We start from the raw sequence: 18,749 nt of genomic DNA, 5'->3' as shown, positions 1-18,749 counted from the left end.
GCTGCTCTCAAATCTATACATACAGCAGACAAGGGTATTTTTCGGGCAGGTCACAAGCCTCTGTAGACAGAGATGAAAGCGAGGCCAACAAATACCTGTCTCATCACATGAATATAATGCATGGATAAGTAACATCGCTGTGCAATGTCAGTCTACGTAGTCTTGGCAACGGCTGGATTTCTCAACTGTGCATAGCAGCCCTGTGTCGAATTCCATTTGCTAAACAAAATGCGGTGTCCATTCAGTAATTCATTACAACTGCCAGCTTACCTGAACTGCTCTGGCATGGTGGAAAAAATAAATAGTTGGTCCGAATTCACCCTAAGTATTTGTAGTGTTGACACTGTAGAATAAAATAACACAAATCGTAACATCAAATCAAATAACTTTTAATTGTATTGATTTACATAAATCTACAGATATAAAAGAACAAGGGTGTCTATTGAACTGGAAACTAACAAAAACAGTAGATGTACTATCATACAATTCAAAGTGCATTTAGTAAAAAGCTAATTTAAAGGAAAGTTGACATAAGTTAACTTATGATTAGTACAAGTCATTTATCTGTTGTACCCTCTGAACCTTATTCACAACGGTTATATTTGCTGAAGAACTCCGAATCCCAGAGTTGGTAGTAGTAACAATACAGAAATAGAAGAATCAGAAAGAATAACATGGGGATTTCCTTTGCAATAACCTTGAATCAAGTAGGTCAAGTACAGATGTATGAGTAACGACAAGAAATTATGGGAGCCACGGTTGTGTACATCCGCTTGAAATCTGATCCAGGGTGCTATAGCTACTTAAACCACATAAAGCAACCCTATATACACGGAACAGTCAAAATAGCTGATCTTCAAGCTTGTGTGTTGTGATGGGACTCGTGAGCTTTGCCCACAATGGAAACATTGTGGCCATTTCTTTTTTATCAGGGTGGTTAACCCATTAGCTTAAATATGGCATTCAATCCTATGGTTGAACTCCTCTCCATGCTCAAAGGGTCCTGGTGTATTTATATCAGAGGCCAAACCTTTCTTTATGAGGACTCGGACATAAGGGGCTATATCTTGTGCCACCCCTTAACTTATTTGCCATTTATTTTAACATTTTGAAGTTCAAGTAGCCGATCTACAAGCTCACAACGTTTCGATGTAGATCGGCTAGTTGAACTATTTTAAAATGTTTTTCAAAATAGTTAAATGGCAAATACGTAGGGATAAGGGGTGGTGCAAGATAGGGCGCAAGGAGTGCTTCACCTTACTTTATGTCCGTTTGTGCTTACTAGACAGACACCCCTTGCCTGTCAAAGCCTTCTGTGGGTAAACCAGTTGCAAGAGCGCCCCGCAGAGTGAATGAACGTAAGACAAGGCATAGACACACACCTACTACCAATATGGTAATGAGTTACCAACAAAAACATCTGTCATTTAGAGTGCCGACACAAACTTAGGGCAATTAAATTCATGTTTTGTTCTCTTACTTGACAAAAAGGCAATGGTACAATGTCCCAAATTTGGTTCATGACCGTTACTCATCGTATAAAACCAGATACGTATATATGTATGACATGACAAAACTACAGTACAGCTGCAGGGTAAACATTGAGGCTCTTGTGTGGTAAAGGAGAGTCCCATTCATAGGCGTTTTCAGGTGGTTTTTTTTGTATATTATGTTTTTTATTTTTTCAAAGAATGGTGGTTTTTGGGTCAAGCTTTGGCCAAGTGTCAAGAGTTCAGGGGGGGGGGGGGGGGGATGGTAGGAGTGAAGCAGGAACAGGGAAGGGATTAATAAACGGGGGGAGGATGTGCACGACAGACAGACGTGTGCATTTCCAGGGAGTTGGTGTGCGTCAGTAGAGGTCGCTGAGGCCGGCCGTCTTGCGGGCTTTCTGCATTAGAGCACGGAGCTGGAACTGCTTCCGTGACAGGAGACGCACATGCTGTGGCGAGAGGAGAAGACAAGAGTCTGTCATGGTGAAAACACTTGAGCACAACTGGAATGGACGATTGAGTCAGTGTGTGTGTGTGTGTGTGTGTGTGTACGTACATAAGTTGCACATAAGTCGAATTGAAAAATCCAGGCCAGGTGTTTTTCCTTGGCCTCTAGGGAGTGTGCATGCAAAGTTTTACGCAGATCGGTGCAGTTCTATGCAGACTGCACACAGGTGGTGCGCCAGTGCGCATGCGTAGTCAAAATTAATTCTGCGCTGTCAATCAAGTGCCAGGAAGCGCTTCTGCGTACCAACAGCTGGGGCCGCCCAGAATGATTATTATGGCCAGAATACTAGTAAATTCTGTGGCGAGAGCATTTCCCACCGACTGCCACTCAAAGTGGCTACTGGCCAATCACAGCACGTCTTGCACAAGTGCACTGACCCATTGTGGCCAATCACAGCGCGTCCTTACTCAAACGAGGGAGGATTCCATGCTTCTCGCTGTTAAGAGGAGGTTGACGGGAGGACAGGAGTTTACTACTGAGAAAACCTGACAAATGGTTCAGCTTCTCCGTTTCAGATGTGGAGCAAAGTAAAAAGTAAAAGTTGTAAAAGGGCATGTTTGGATGCTTTGCACTCTTCCCATTCGCCGCTGTGCTTGTGTTTGTTTTCCGGGTGCTGGAGCAGCATGGTTGCTTGTGTGTGATGCCGTCTCTCATAGCCTAGGCACCGGCCACCGACTTTTTACGGGTACAGGTTTTAGTTCCGATATAGTGGAATGGGAAGAGTGCAAAGCATTGCGGACTGGCACTGCTGCTGCACAACATGAAGCTTATCAACACCGTGTCCCGACATACTGTCCCTTATTATTGTAAAGTCGGGTAGTACTGTACACTGTTTATTTTGCCCCGAGGAGCCATGTGTGTCTGACTGTACATCGCCTCGGCTAAAAACAAAAGGGAAGCCTGACGTATGCGTCGCCGTACGACGTGTCATATGTTAAACAAATAGCTGATCTGCAAGACTCCGCAACACGTTGTGAGCTAGTAGATCGGCTATTTAAATAAAAAAATAAAAAAGTATCAAAATATTACTTTGATGCTCATATTAGCCTTAGGAAGTATTAAGTTGTTTTTATTATAATATGCATATAGGGCTGGACCACACATGGACCTAGCTGCAATTTGCAATTCTAGATTTGTTTAATAATGGGATGAATCTAGAGTTGCAATACCCTGACTCCCCAGTGCCCACTTATCCAATAAATATCGTTTTTCTATAAGTTATTCATGCATCCCTCTTTTATCCATCCGGCGAGACGGGTCGCCGCATTTTGGGAGCACCAAGTAACTTCTCCAGATGCTCCTCTGAGTACTAGACCAAAAGAGTTGTGTGCAGCCCTGGTTATATGTAAAGATGCGACTTAGCCTGTTATAGTGCCACCATGAGGTTGATTAGAAAGGTGTACTGTCCAAAACAATATTTAGCAAAAATCGGCCTCCTGGTGGCACTATAACAGGCCCATGTGAAAAATTCGGGGCAGAGGTTCAGCTCTGGCATTCAGGGAGTGTGTGTGCAGAGTTTGGCCGTGATCAAGTCAATGGTGCCAGAGATTTGCTGTCCACAGACGTACGGACGGACACATGGACGGACGGAGTGCAAAATACACTCTCCCCATGCCTTTGGCCTGGTGGAGACAATTAAGTTGGTACTACAGAGTATCTCTTCACATTAAATCAATCTGTGCAAAATTTCTAAATAAGAGCGGATAGAAAACTTGATATTTGACCCAACAACACAAAAACGGTCACGTGTGGTTACACTTTTCCAAACTTGCAGATAATGCTCTTTGCAATTGTCGGGGTCAATTGAATGCCACAAGGCAGTAACTTTGTGGGAAGGGATGTTGCCTATCTCAATGGTACAGGCCCCCATGGTTTACACACTGCATACATAACATGAGTGATTATGTGGATATTAAAGGAGCATTCAGTGATTTGGAAAACCCCCCGGTCCTCCCCGGTAACAAGATGTGCACATGCACACGCTCTACAGTGGGGGGACAGGCCAACAGCACGTGCACCAAGGCCCGCCCGCTGTTTATATCCACTACAGTTTACTACTCGGGACGTCGGAGGGGATTTAAACTTTGAGCCAATTGCAGCACGAGGCAGTGACAGTGTGTTCAACCCAGTAGTATTATAATGAAAACGCGATGCGATTTCAATGTATAATATTATCCCCATATCTTAGTTTCACTAACATTGTTCATGTGAAATAGTATGTTTATGATTTCATATGTAAGCCTATTGAAATGATGAGAATCGCTATGTATAGTGCATGGTTGGGTGGTGTGAAACTGAACAACACCAGCAGCAAGCACCCCTCAGAACTCGGATGATCCTTAGTCACAGAACGACTCGGACCCCAATAAAATCTCCTGGTTAGGCCTACATCAATATCGTTCTCGTTCATGTGGAGTGGGTTGTATGTGCTTATTTGTTGAAATGGTGGAAGTGGACTGTGGAAGTGAGTAATAGTATTTCACCAGCCACCACCGCGGCGACTGCCTGCCGGCCGGCCGGCTTGAAGCGTGCATTCAACCCGTGCTCGCCAACGGTGACAGGCTAGCCGTCGCGGATCACCATAGCGATTTTTTTCATTGCAATGAATAACCGTGGACAGAGTAGTTCACATGAACGATGCTGTAGTGGCTGGAGCATTTGAGGGGCAATATGTTTTATATGCACGATTACAAATAAAAGAGAATTGAATTGAGAGCCAGTGAGTCTCCTCTACTTCCTACTTCCTCATTTGCGGGACTCGGTGTGATATTGCGATTATGCTACAGTTACCCTTAAAAAAACATGTAAACTCAATGTCATTGTTGTAACTAAGATATCGATAGAAATGTATAATTTTTTAATGTCATATTTAGCCATACGAGCGCAATATCCATAGCGTCCGTCCCAGCAGCAACAACAATCCCATAGCCTGAAGTGACCTGGCTCAGCCAATAGAATGAGGGGGGTGGAGCTAGATTGGCATTTGTTTGGAAACACTCAATCACTTCTGTGTACAAACACTGGAAACTTGTCTATCACGTTTAACAATACAAATGTTCAGTAATTCCAATGCTGCACCCTCCTCCAAAAGTTGAGCAAGTTTCTACTTGAGGCGCCTAGGGCTAGGATGCTGCGCCAAAACAAACACGTCAAGAGCACTGAAACGCAAGGAGTGGTGCTGGGAAGACGAGCACTGTCTCCTACTACGTCTTCTTCATCATAGATATCCATGTCAGAAAGGTACAGGCAGGCTGTTGAACAGGCACTGGGCCTGTTGCCATGTTAGTCTTGCATGCTCCCATCACACTAACACTATTGTTGTGTTCACAAGAGGCATATGCAAAGATACAAAGACATTATTTGTCGCTTTCCATCTACTGTACATCTGTTGCTCGCGGACGTTGAACTCATCAGGCGTGCGTAGACTGCGTACATAGACGCTGAAGTTTTTGTCTGGGGACTGACTGGGGACTGGGAATAATAAAATGAAACTACAGTTGTAGCTTTGCATCTGGAAGTTGAACCCAGCTCAGCTTCAATGTGTAGGAATGGTACTGTATCTTTGCATCTGCCCGTGTGAACACACCATAACCATAACTTTATGTACGTACGGTAACTATGACTGAATACAGTACACAGTACACTCCATTCATACATGTGATATCTGCTGCTACGTGAGGTCTTCTACTTCCACAATAGACTGAGGCAATCTGCTTTTATTCTCCCGATTTGATATCTGCTGCTACTTGACGTCTTTTACTTGCACAAGAGACAGTGGCCTTGTGGTTAGAGTGTCCGCCCTGAAACTGGGAGGTCAGGGTTCGATCCCCGGCCGGGTCATACCAAAGACTGTAAATATGGGACCAAATGCCTCCCTGCTTGGTCAAATCAATTATTAAATCAAATTATTCCCGACCGCGGCACGGCTGCAAGAGATGGTCAAATGCGGAGAACACATTTCACTGCGGTAACATTCTTTTTTATACTTACGTTTTTTCTTTTAATTTATTTAAAATTGTAAGTGTAGTTTGTGCGTATAAGTAGCCTTGGTTTCCAAGCTATGTGCCACATAGGTCAGGAGCCTATCTTCTGTTTCTGTAGCGTGAGTTCAAGTACACCTCCTGGACATCACGCACATATGCCAGAGGGACATTTACTGTATGAGGGGCACTATCTCCTCCAACGTCTGGCTTTTGAAATGACATATGGCAGCCAAGTCTATGGACTTTTAATGTTTGTTTAGGGCCCTGGTGGCCAGGACTACGAGGATGGGTTTAGAGTAGGCATGTGCACAACAACTTTTGACATTTCACGACACGCTTAAACAAGCCATATGCTCGAAAACAAACAATTTTCATACTTTTTCCCCTAGTCTACTGGGTAAATGGGTGTCGACTCAGGAACAATTTAACCACTTGCCATAAACACACCACTTGTGAGTTTGCAGATCTGCTATTCTAGCCATTTTATTTTACCCTTTATAAATGTTTTCCCCTGTAATGACAAGCCCAAACACTTCATTAACACTTAACTTTTCCTGCCAGCATTAATTAATTCAGAAGTTTTCAACAGGTGGTCCGTGGACCACTGGTGGTCCGTGGAGGTATTACATGTGGTCTCTGACCATGCATTTAGTAACGTAGGATTTGTTGATTTTTAACATTTTCTTTCCACTGAACTGAATGACCAGGTGACCTATGATGACAGTCCATGTAGTCATTTTACTGACACATTGGAGGTCAAGAAATTCAACAGAAAAAGTCAGTTCGAAATTAGAATCTCAAGAGGGGGAAGTGCACAGGATTGTGTCATGTTGAGTAATTATTAGGAAAGTATTAGTGGGGATGTGTATACACATGGGATGCATAGCAAGTATTACAAAAGCACTAATCTTAGCCCATATCCTCACCCAACGCAAAGATGGGCGATTTTTGAGTGGCGGAAATCGGAATCGCGTTTGTTGACCACCAAGTGTCACACACACACACACACACACACACACACACAGGAGGAGCGCTTGTACAGTACACCACCACTTAGTTCAGAATGGTATGATTTTCTTCTTCTGTTTACATCACCACCTAGCAACCAAGTGCTTATGTAAGTAGCAGTACTACTCGATCCATCATAAGCACTATAAAAGACCAATTGGCGTTGTTGATCTATGCCAATGGCGGGTGCTCAGATTAATTCAATTGGCGTAGAGCCGTAGACCTACATCAATGTCGGCACGTGATAAAATAAATAATTACTGGTACAGCTTACGTGTGGCTATGTTCAGAGGCCATAGCGTAAGACAGAGTTACGCAAACTCCGTTCACTTCATGGGGCCAGTCCAATGGCAGCTCTTCTACATCGGTTTCCGGAAGTTTACGGAATGCATTGCAATCCATGGGCTCGTGCGAGTACATGAACCATGTCACGGAGCTGTTTTCTGCCCCCTCAATATCGCAAATGTTCTATTAGATGGCTCTGTTTATGGCTGGCTATGTTTACCTTGAGGAAAACCTCCAGGTCGATGACTCCCCTGCGGAGGGCCTCTCCCAGGTAGAAGATGGTGTCCTCGATGGCGTTCTCCTCCGCGTACAGATTCAGGATCTGCTTGTAGAGCGGCGCCGTGGGCACGATGACGTCATCGATGTCGTTGTTCTCCGATTGGTTCTCCATCTTCTCCAGCGCTTCGCTCAGCTCCTCGTCCTTCCTCTTCAGCAGCTCAATGTTCCTGTCCACGTCCGTCTGTGTGCAGGAAAGCACACAAAGTGTTATTTATTTCAAAGAACAGAATTATTTAATTTAACCCGTTTCGACCCGAGGACGATTCTACAGATGCCTTCTAAATCATGACAGTTTTCTGAAAAACCATATGTTTCGTTCTCTAGTCTCGCGTAGCCAGACAACTATTCCACAATCTCCAAATGCTATAGTCTGGACCTATAGCCCCCATGGGCTGAGTAACAGAAGCTGCCATTTCCAGTTCACGAAAATACATTTAAAAATATCTTTAGAGATTATTTTTGTATTTCCTTTTCTGCTAAGCAACAAGCTATATATGCTTAGATGTTTTCTATTTATATTAGGATAAATGTGCGTGACTGTAAAGACGAAACGGAAGTGGCGAGGAGGCTCCACTTCCGCTTTATAGTTTACTCATGAGAGCTCTTCCGTTGGTCCAGACTGTATGATGAAGCGTTTGGAAATCGTGGAGGCAACAGTCTGGTAACGCGAGACTAGTCGTTCTCAAACATCTTCATGTCAAGGTCCCCCAAAAACAAATCGCAGACCTACAAGCTCATAGTGCGGCACTCGGTGCCGTGCTATGAGTTCTGCTCTGGTTTTGGTGAAATATTTAAGTAGTTCCGGTTATTGTGTGGGGGGTACAGAGCATTAAAAGTAAATTAATTCACAAAACTAGCGTCATTTGTGTTGTTGACCTACCATATAGTGTAACTTTCGTTCATTTTTTACCCCTCTATCACACGGAGCCAGGAACCAGTTTTTTGTGTCCATATCACTACGCCCAAAAGATAGTTCCAAGTTGAACGAAAGTTGCTCTAATATTTTAGAAATAGGTCATATAACAATGGTTCCCAAACATTTTAGCCCTGTGACCCAAAAGAGAAATTAGACGTTTGCCTGGGACCCGAGCTAGTGGAAATAGCAATTATGTGCTATTTCCACTATTTTCCAGCTATTTTCACACATTTATGGAATTTCTTAGATTTTTACTGGAATTACTGGAAAAAGATCATTGAATTTTCGTTTTCAATTCATGATTTTTTTTTGCCTTTTTGGTTAAAAAAAAGGGTTTTGAATTAATAATAATGAAAAGCTAAATCTAGGGGGAAAAAAATAAGGCGACCATAACAATGTGTCTGCGACCCACAAATGGGTCCCGACCCAGTGTTTGGGAACCACTATAAGGTCTCTCTCACCACTTCCTGGTCCAGCCGTGAGATCATGTCCTCTAGTTTCTGGTGTCCTTTCTTCAGATCCTCCTCCGTCCTCTTCAGGGCGTCCAGCTCAGCCTGAGCTCTGTCCATCTCCTCCTTCATCCTCCAGCGGAGCTTGTCACTCACGGCCGAGATCAGAGACGCACGGATGGTGTCCTCGCCAATTGTGCCGTCTCTGCTTTGGCCTGACGGGAGTAGTCAAAGGGAAAAGGAAGGAGAGGACATGAGTAGGGGCTGGGAAATTTGGACAAAATATCATATTGTTGGCCAAATTCCAATACGCTAATAACAATTGTTGTGAGGCATGGCGCCACAGACTACCAGCAAATGGTCCAGCGGCTCCAGCACAAGGCTGTGGGAATCCTGTCTTAGGTCATCATCCAATCTAATGCTGGTTATGCGGAGTGATATTTAGAAATTTGATCTAGGAAAATGTCTTTAGGTCATGAATATAGATATTACACCCAAGACAGGAATGATAGGTTATGTATCTACACTTGTTGTTTAGCTGCGTGCCTGTCATTAAGCTAATTTATCTAATCTAATTGTGTATTGACTATGATGTAGTCAATCTTGTGTGTCTCTTGTGTGTTGGCTGTTTTCAAAGGCTTATGCCTAAAAGTCTGTACTTCAGAAGCTCTGAAAATGAGCAGAAAATAAAAAGAGAAGACAAGTCATTTCTCCACTTCCTTTTTGCCCGTGTACGTAGTCGTGTAAATAACTTCTACTAGAAACAAACTTTGTGAAAGCCTAGCAAGTTGCTGAACAGAAAGGGAAAACATCCGGACAGTTAGTAACAGATCCTCTGTTGTAGTGCTGCACAATTCTTGTTCAAATGATCACTTTAGTCTGTAGTTGCTGAACATTATTAAATTGAAAATGTGTTTTTTCCCCGATCTGATTAATTGTGCAGCACTACTGTTGTATTCAAAGACTGTGGAAGAGACAGTCTGCCTTGAGAGACTAAATCAGATGGTAGTGAGTGGAGTGGGATGGGAGGGACAGTCAAGGCTAACCTCCGTGTACAGTCTGGAGTCAGTGAATGTCAGTCATTACTACACAAGAGTCTAGAGGACAACGTATCACTCTGTGGTAAGCATCCACCATCCCTTTACCACTTGAGCCTTAACTGGCCAGATATTTATATAGCCTATCTACAAGCTGCGAGTAGATATAGGCTATTATCGGTGAAGAGATTATTTTGGGGTAGAAAATGAGCACACCTAGTACAGAGCCAACCCAGTTTCGTTTTAACAAGTAAGGAGGGTTTAAACACACTGATCCTTGACCAGCTTCAGATTCACTCAGGCGAACTCCTCACTCCTCGAAAATCTTTTCTGGTGAGAGTTTACAGTTTGTTCCCTTCCTAAATATAGTACTCTGTGTGTGTGTGTGTGTGTGTGTGTGTGTGTGTACAGGCACTTTAGGTCCATCACCCCCTTTGGCCTTTAATGCTCCCCACTCTGGTTACACTGGTGACCTTTCAAAGCCAGGCCAGCGCTCCATTGAAGCCACAGGGTGGCAAGAGACCGGGCTAAAAGGTCAAAGGTCAGAAGTCAAAGTCAGGGCGGTTAACTGAATGCCACGGGAAGGTGGAAAAGGCCTACTAAAGTATATTATAATCTAAACGTAACAAAGTTTACCACAGTAAGCTAAATATGACCACCATGTATAAAAATCACACCTGTGTGAACTGAGCAGTGGAACTCCCCTCTCCCCCTGCCTCTCTCTCTCTGTAATTAGCACAAGGCAACAGTGCAACACTATCTCTCTCTCTCTCTGTTTCTGGCACAACAGCGCCACTTTTGCCATTACTCATAGTCACAGTCACATAGGTTAACACGGACATTGCTGTTCCTTGGAGTGGTTGGACCACTCAAAAATAGATTTGAGAGCTCAAACAACAGACCCTGAGCCCTGTCAGTGTTACATGCTGAAATTACACTGGCAGCGTGACATGGTGTATAAATCACTGAATACACTCCATTCACACACATGTACAGAATATATGTGCTATGTGTCTTTCATTTGCACAAGGAACTGAGGTACTGTGTCTTTAGCATTTTGTGTACACCATATATATATATAAATATTTGGGGGATGTTTGAGGGGCACTAATAAAGCCCCTCCTATGTCCAGCTTTGAGGGTGTTTCTATTGTAAACGTAAATATTGTCCTAACACATTGAATGCCATTGATAATCAATGGCCAGTTTTGAGTGTTTGTCCCAACAAACATTAAATGCCATTGAAAATGGCACATTGAAGACGAAAGTGAGGACACAAATTGTGATTGGCTGGAATGAGATGATGTATGATTGTGTATGATGATAAGAGCGCCCCTCACTTAATGCAACTGCAATTCATGCGTTTACACACTGGTTAGAAATGCTCCACTTGATTAATGCATTCAACGTTTCGGTCAAATCAATGTTTTCAATATCCTGTATTCCAATCCTGAATAACAATTAGACCAAAATGCTGAATCCAATAACAAGTGAAGCATCAAGCCAGTGTGCAGATTGTTTTTTAATGGCCCATCTTGTTGGTCCTGCACCTGGATACTTAAGTAATGTTAATTTATTTGCCGTCCGTATGTGATGTATCAGGTGAGGTTCAAAGTATTGTAGAATGCACAGATGTCCTTTTCTCTCTTTTTGAGTGGTGCAACCACTCCTACAACCAGCTTGCAATGTCCTCGTACCTGTTTGTTTGTTTGTGTGTGTGTGTGTGTGTCTGTGTAAGCACGAGTATGTGACTTAATAATAGCAGTAGGGGGCGCCAGAAACAGTGAGAGGGGTAGTGACTCTAATGAGAGAGAGTGAGAGAGAGAGAGAGAGAGAGAGAGGGGGGGGGGGGGGGGGGTATGATATGGTATGATTGAGCATGGTCTTTCAACTACAATATCCAGAATGCTTTGAGTTGTGTTACATACCCACTGTGGAGACGGGAGTCTGAGTGGGGTACTGTGCATGGCCCGCGTTGGCTGGATAGGAGTTGCCCCCAGGGTACTGGTATCCGGGGTAACCACTGCAATGATATATGATCTTATTACATAAGCATTACAACTAGGTATTGTAACTATTTTACATAATCCCCATATGGCTGCAATCCTACACCCATTCTAAAGACATCCCTGAATAGGGTTGGTGGAAGCATATAGTTTGCAGAAAAGGCTGATGACATGATCTATTCTACCTGGAGAGCGTCTTACCCAGGGCTTGGAGTTGGTCCATAGGGCGAGACTGCAGGTATCCCAGGCATGTATGAGGCTGAGAGAGGAGAGTTAAATACAAATCACTCATTATGTCACACAGATACTTAAATACATGCTTTTTATTTCAAATTCCTGTTTAGGGCTGTAAAATGGTGTGTGAGCTCCATCTGGGGTTGAGAGGTGTAAATGCATCATGTAGAAAAGACTGAGCTGAACCCTTATAGTCAGAGACTTGATCGATTAGGTTTTATCAGTGGAGTAGTCCCTTTTTTCCCCTGTCACCCTAAGCCCCTGGGGTCATTGTGATACCAATCAAGAATGCACTCATTGTGAAAAATAACATTGAAAGGTGTTACTGCAACCTCTTTTCAATCCTACAGCTGATCTCTCAGCTTATCATGAATTACGTGCTTGTTTTCTTCCATGTTTCCTATAAGAATTGGCCTCAATTTTGCTCAAGACTGCATTGCTCCACCAAGTTAAATAAATGGCATTTCTGATAGTACGAGTGTGAACCTTTTTCTTTACTTTGAATTTAAAGTGTTACTTACTATAGGGCCTGACTCAGCATGTAACGATATATCGATATTATATCCCGACGATATGTATCGATTTATTAAAAATTTATATCGATTTTCAACAAAAGAAAAGTGAGCTGTAATCATATTCACGTCACTTTCAGTAGAGGCCTGCAGAGGGGAGCTGTATGTGTCTGTGACACAGGTGATGGTCGTTATTGATGCTCATTAATACATCAAGGAAGGTAATTATGTTTCTGCACTGTCAAATAGGTCTACATCTATCCTAAGATGCCATCAAAGAAAAGAAGAAATGTTAACTCAAGCTAGGTTTAAACATGAAAGCATGTTTACAGTTCTTGCACAGAAATTAAGTAATTTTACATGAAAAGTAATGATACTTTTGCAATGTAGTTAAATAAAAATTGTGAAAAAAGCTTGGGGGGGAAGATAAATCATTAACAAAAAGCACGAGTTCCCAAACTTTTCAGCCTACGACCCCAAAATAATGCTGCCATTGACCCGCGTCCCCAACCTAACCCTGGATGTTAATTTTATGTACATAAACATGCATGTTTGGTGCGCATTTGCCCGCACATCAATCGCACCGCACACAATCCATTCATATTAATGTGTGACTTAATACTACTTGAACTAAAACTGAAGTCGGCAACTGGACAAGTCTGCAATGTCATAGATTCAGGAAATGATTATTAATTTCCAACAGTGTAAGTTAATTATTAAAACAGACAAATGTAATACCAAGACTATCATAGGCCTAAAGGCACTCTATTTCTTGGGGTATGCGACAGTAAAACTGGACAACTTGGTAGATCTCTTTTCAAATATGTTTTTACACAGACCACTGAAAACCATTACAGCACTTGTTTTAACCGTTACATAATGTGGAATTGATAAAAGCTCACAGCTAGACAAAGGCTTGATTCAAACAAACCAAAAAGTGATTATTTCTGCATAATGTCAGTACAAATTACACACACATGACATTTACATAAAATGTTCTTTGGCACACCGGCAGTCAGTTTACAACAATAAAAACATTACATTGGATACACAAATGCATTAAATACTATATAAAATGCATTCACATAACACAGCAACAGTGATCATGGGCTGTGGGGATCAGGTGGTGGAACTATTTAAACATTTTCTTATTTAAAATGTCCACAGCAGTTACTTGGCACAAACTAAGTCTTGTAACCCTTCTTTTTAGCTAATTTCGCTTAAAGCCTCATGCCTGATGGTAACAAGACAAATTCAGAGCGAAGAGGGTGGGTAGAATCTGAATCGATTATGTGGTTATGACACTTAGAAAATGCTCTTTGTGCAAGTTCAATTACAATAGTGTGCCAAAGCTCATGTGTTAAGCGATCTGCTTCTTTTTGAAGTAATGATGCATAGACATATGGAAAATCAAGTCTGTGAAGTGAACAGACTTTCCTGAATCTCACATTGGTCTTTACGCAGAAGCAGGGCTACACTAAAATACAGTCGAAGAGTTACGTGAATGAGGCCAAATGTGCTGAGATTTTCGAGCTGTGCATGCAGAGTCTCTAGTCTCTGAGACTCTGCAAGCCAAAATCCCCTTTCTCCATCACCAACAAAAATAACTTTTTTTAACAGAAAGCCATCACTCACGTGTAGGGGGTCCTGCTGCCTGGAAGGCTTGGTATGGGGCTTGAGCTGTGGGCCGAGAGAAGACAGGGGGCTCCTCACCAAACACCACGATCATCACTTGGATCAGACCATACAGATCTGACACTGGCTGTGTGTGAACACACACACACACAAAAAAATCACATGCTTGATAAATAATAATTCCTCCACTAGGACCACTACCAAGTTAAAATATTGTATATAAGCATTTTAGTCTGACTGATTATTATATTACCGTATATTATATTGAGGGCCATGAGAATGCTCTGTCACATTCTCAGTCTAAAGCATTTATCCCCTTCATTCAGGGTAAGAATACGGTAAACATATATACAGTTTACAAAACTACTATCCATTGCACACCAGTGACACTTGCCAAAAGGAACTGATCTACAAGTTAACAACAACACAGACAAGACGCATTGTTAGCTTGTAGTTCAGTTAGGAAGAACCTGTGCCAGGGAAACCGGTGCACTCTGGAGTTGGAGTATATAAACAAACTTTGGACACTAATGATGACTATGAGCAGCATAGTCAGCAGACTTACGTGTTTCCACTCGTGTAAATAAGGCAGGTAGATCTTCCCGTTGGCATCAATGTGCTTGCCAGTTTTTATCATCATGGCACTTGTAGGCTTCACAAAACAGATCGGAGGGTTGTAGGGGTATGTGTCCAGCAGCCACAGACAAACCGGGATGTTGTACACATTACCTATGGGAGAAGTATACTTTTTTTTTTCCTTCATTGAATTTAGAGTAGCCATCAATTTTTACACCTTTGTCCTCCCATCCTTTAGTCATCCTACACAGTGTCCACACACATTTCTCCAACTTGCCAGTTGCCCCTGCCATTCAACAACACCTGCCCCTAACAGGTGCTAACCCTGCATGTACTGTACATGTGGATGACGCTAATGCAGCGACAGCGATTGACCTCCCTGCCCATTTGAGGACGTGCATGATAAAGTATCTGTATATTGGCTTTAATCAGTGTACATTTTTTCAGAATATTTGTATTTAGTCGTAGTCTTTTAGTATTAATCTTAGTCAACAAAATTAACACTGGCTTTAATAACTGAGGGCGAACATAGCTGAAGGGGTAGAGTGCCCGCATGTGAAGCAAAAGGTGCCAGGTTTGATTCCCGGCCCCAGCAATGTGTCCCTGTACAAGACACTTAACCCTCTCTCAGGCTAACTGATCCCACTCCTACCCACAAATCTGACCACGTGGGCCTCAATCAGCTAGTTGACGCTGAACCACAGGATCAAACGGGTCTAATTATTATAACTGATATACTGTACATAAAGTTCAAGACTGAATAACTAATATTTTGTATCATACCTCTGTAGCTGACTGGGACTGTTCCTGTCAGACTCATCAGGTCTCTTGTGGAACCATCATTGAACACTGAAAGACACACATGTCCCGTCACAAGCAGAACAAAACATACAGTAGATATCACATTACAACCTGAGGGAGAATTAATAAAAAACGAAATAAAAAAAAACAGAACGTAATCATGCTTGTGGAGTAAATATAATAAGTAGGTTTACCATATGCATCCATAACAGGCTTCAGGTCCTTGTAATTGGTGATGACGTTGGTGATCTCACGAACAGTCAGATCTCTGTATTTATATTGCTATCAAAAGAGGAAATGCAGTTATAACCTTTTGTTAAACTGATTGATTGATTGAAATATTTATTAAGTTTGGTGAATTACAGTACATTTCAAGCACAAACTCAATACAAAGACTGTTAACTATGAGTGGACGACCCAATTAAGCATTACATTTTACGGAGGTCAATTTCGAATTGCAGCCGTCCGTAGGTGCCCTTTGAGAGCGGTTTTGAAGTCGAGGGATTTGCATGTCTTAATGACTGTTGGTAGGGCGTTCCACATTTTGGTGGCATAGGAGCGAAAATAATTTAGTCCCTTGTTTGTGCCGAATCTGGGTTGTACATGGTTCGTTGCACTTCCTCTGGTGTTGTGGGTGTGGACTTCGTTAGCCCTGGAACAGGACTGCCATGATGATTATCATGACAGTCATGCAGTAACTTTGCCCTGTTTTTTGCGCTCGCTGCATTTACAAGATTTCCGTATATATAAACATTCAGATTTCAAATATAAAGTACTCACAAAGTGTCCCACGGGTGTTAGTTAGTAGCAGCGCCAGCGATTAGAATTGCTGCCTCCCGCGTTGTTTAATAAAAAGCATTTTTGTCCGAGCTCCCCGGCTACTTTTTTCAAACGGGGTTCGTTTGGGAAATCCACAGTTGCACACCGGGAGTGCACTCGCCTATTAGTCTGTATTGGCAGGGCGGTCAGCCTACTTATATCGAACACACCGAGTGCCACCCTCCTCCCGACCGATAGGGGCGCGTAGTTGAAAGCCAATGGCAAAATAACACCTCGGATAAAAATGCTTTTTATTAAACAACGTGGGATGCAGAAATTCTAATCGCTGGCGCTGCTACTAACTAACACCCGTGGGACACTTTGTGAGTACTTTATATTTGAAATGCGAATGTTTATATATTTTAATTATTTGTAAATGTAGCGTTCGCAAAAACCAGGGTGAAGTTACGTCATGACTCTCGTATGAATACGAGAGTCATGTTCCAGGGCTAGGACTTCGTTAGCCCCTTTCAGGACCCTACATAAAGCTTTTCTGAAATTTGGACGAGTTTTATGTTGGGTCCCTGGTCATGACTATATTTTCTTATGGGAATTCCGGAACGCGGAAGTAAACATGCTCTCTAAGATCCTATCTGCGGCGTGTGACGGCCTTTTTTTGCTTGAGTTATTCTGAATTCGGGAACTTTAAGTACCTATACATCCCGCTGCGAATATCTCCTGTGGCGCGGAAGCCGTTAAGTATTTTAACTTTGTTTGACCGATTTGGTCGCTTTATTTCTTCTTGTTTGTTTACCGTTTATTGTACCGCCTCCCGATGTGCGGTTGGCTTGTGCGGCTACGTCCCTGCCTCTGATCTGCTCTGTCATAGCTATAGCGCCACTAGCTAGCCAGATAGGCGGTACAATGAGGTGTCAATAAACAAGGAAGGAAGAGAAGAATCAAAGCGACCAAATCGGTCAAACAAAGATTAAAAATACTTAACGGCTTCCGCGCCACAGGAGATATTCGCAGCGGCATGTATGGGTACTTATACTTCACATATTCAGAAACACTCACACGAAAACATTTCGTCAAAGAGCGCAGACAGGCCATAAACACGGTGTTTATGTTTTATGTAGTCTGCGTACCAGGTGGCACTGTACTGATGCAACAGGACGCAATGCTCTGTGTCGTCAAAAAGTCAGAAACTTCAGTAGCATTTGGGTTCTGCTTGGAGGGCTAGGACTTCGTTAACATTAAGGAAGTATCTAGACAGGTACTAGCCACTAGCCAGGGCCAGTTGATTAGAAAAAGCAAATAAGTGTGTACACTGTACAATGATATCCTAACTTATCTAATATAAAAATAAGTATTATGTTTAGATTTTTTTTTTGCTCATAGACTTAAAAAGGGGCAATTTAACTTCTAAACGCTGTGGACTTCCCAGAATATGGATGAGTTCATGTAACCTGACCTCGCGTCACCAGGCTTTACACCGCGGAGGAAAGGGGTTCATTCATGTGGTTAAATTCGGTATGGACTATGGACGTGTTAACTTTGCTTCCTAGATATTGAATCGTATAACAAGTTATGTGTTGAAAGTCCTAATTAAACCGTAATGTTAGTTAGCATCATGTTAGCTCACTGGTACTCTGGTAGCCAGGTAAATGTAGCATTAGCTAGTTGACCGTTGTTACCTTCAGCATCTTCTTCAGGGCACCTTCGTTGACAACAGCCATGGTTGACGACAGACGGTTATAAATCTATATTAACAGATTAAACGACACTTTTAGCTAGCCAGCTAGCACTCAGTGTAATGCTAAGCTAACGCTAGCTCAGCCCAGTCCAGGGCGCAGCTATACACGTTAGTTATGACAGGGTCCTAATGACAAACTCCTCGGTTAAAACACGACAACAGACGTTACGTGTTATTATGACAGGCTTGTTAAAACTGCGTCTAAACACCGACAGACACCATGATACAACACCAAATAAATAAGCTGCTGCTGTGAGCGTCAACAACACAAACTTCCGCTATACGTCCTCTAGTCTCAACTGCATCCGGTGACACGAATCAGCCGCTTGTTGTTCCGGGAGAAAAAAAGAGAAATACAACAAACATGTCGCGTCATTTCTCGCGCGCACACACAAGTCGCCCCCGGTGCTTGCCCGTTTTTCCTCCCGGAATTTTCCCCAGTGAGGGGGATAACTTTGTAATATGCTATTGGCTGTTTGTATTATTTTTGGAAAAATATAAAAAGATACTATTTGA

General features: G+C 42.6%; 1 protein-coding gene across 1 annotated transcript; it reads right to left on the bottom strand.

Moving 5' to 3' along the window:
- Positions 1-373: 373 nt before the first annotated feature.
- tsg101a (tumor susceptibility 101a) lies at positions 374-18,556 on the bottom strand. Its single transcript, XM_083763793.1, has 10 exons — positions 18,175-18,556; positions 15,913-16,000; positions 15,701-15,766; positions 14,907-15,070; positions 14,342-14,468; positions 12,162-12,219; positions 11,883-11,977; positions 8,931-9,133; positions 7,495-7,734; positions 374-1,939 (listed from the first exon to the last, which is right to left on the bottom strand). Exons 1-10 carry the CDS (start codon positions 18,214-18,216, stop codon positions 1,850-1,852), a joined length of 1,173 nt encoding a protein of 390 aa, XP_083619919.1. The 5' UTR covers positions 18,217-18,556; the 3' UTR covers positions 374-1,849.
- Between the last annotated feature and the right edge of the window lie 193 nt (positions 18,557-18,749).

Source organism: Protomyctophum parallelum (genome assembly GCF_964188405.1).
Source record: "Protomyctophum parallelum genome assembly, chromosome: 4".
NCBI lineage: Eukaryota > Metazoa > Chordata > Actinopteri > Myctophiformes > Myctophidae > Protomyctophum > Protomyctophum parallelum.
Note: the sequence above shows the minus strand (reverse complement) of the source record. Positions and strands in the feature narration are given on the sequence as shown.

Coding starts and splice junctions, on each gene's coding strand:
- tsg101a (XM_083763793.1), bottom strand. CDS start 18,216: ATGGCTGTTGTCAACGAAGGTGCCCTGAAGAAGATGCTGAAG. Junction 11,978..12,161: donor GGACCAACTCCAAGCCCTGG/GTAAGACGCTCT, acceptor ATATCATTGCAG/TGGTTACCCCGGATACCAGT. Junction 1,940..7,494: donor ACCTGGAGGTTTTCCTCAAG/GTAAACATAGCC, acceptor CTCTCGCCACAG/CATGTGCGTCTCCTGTCACG.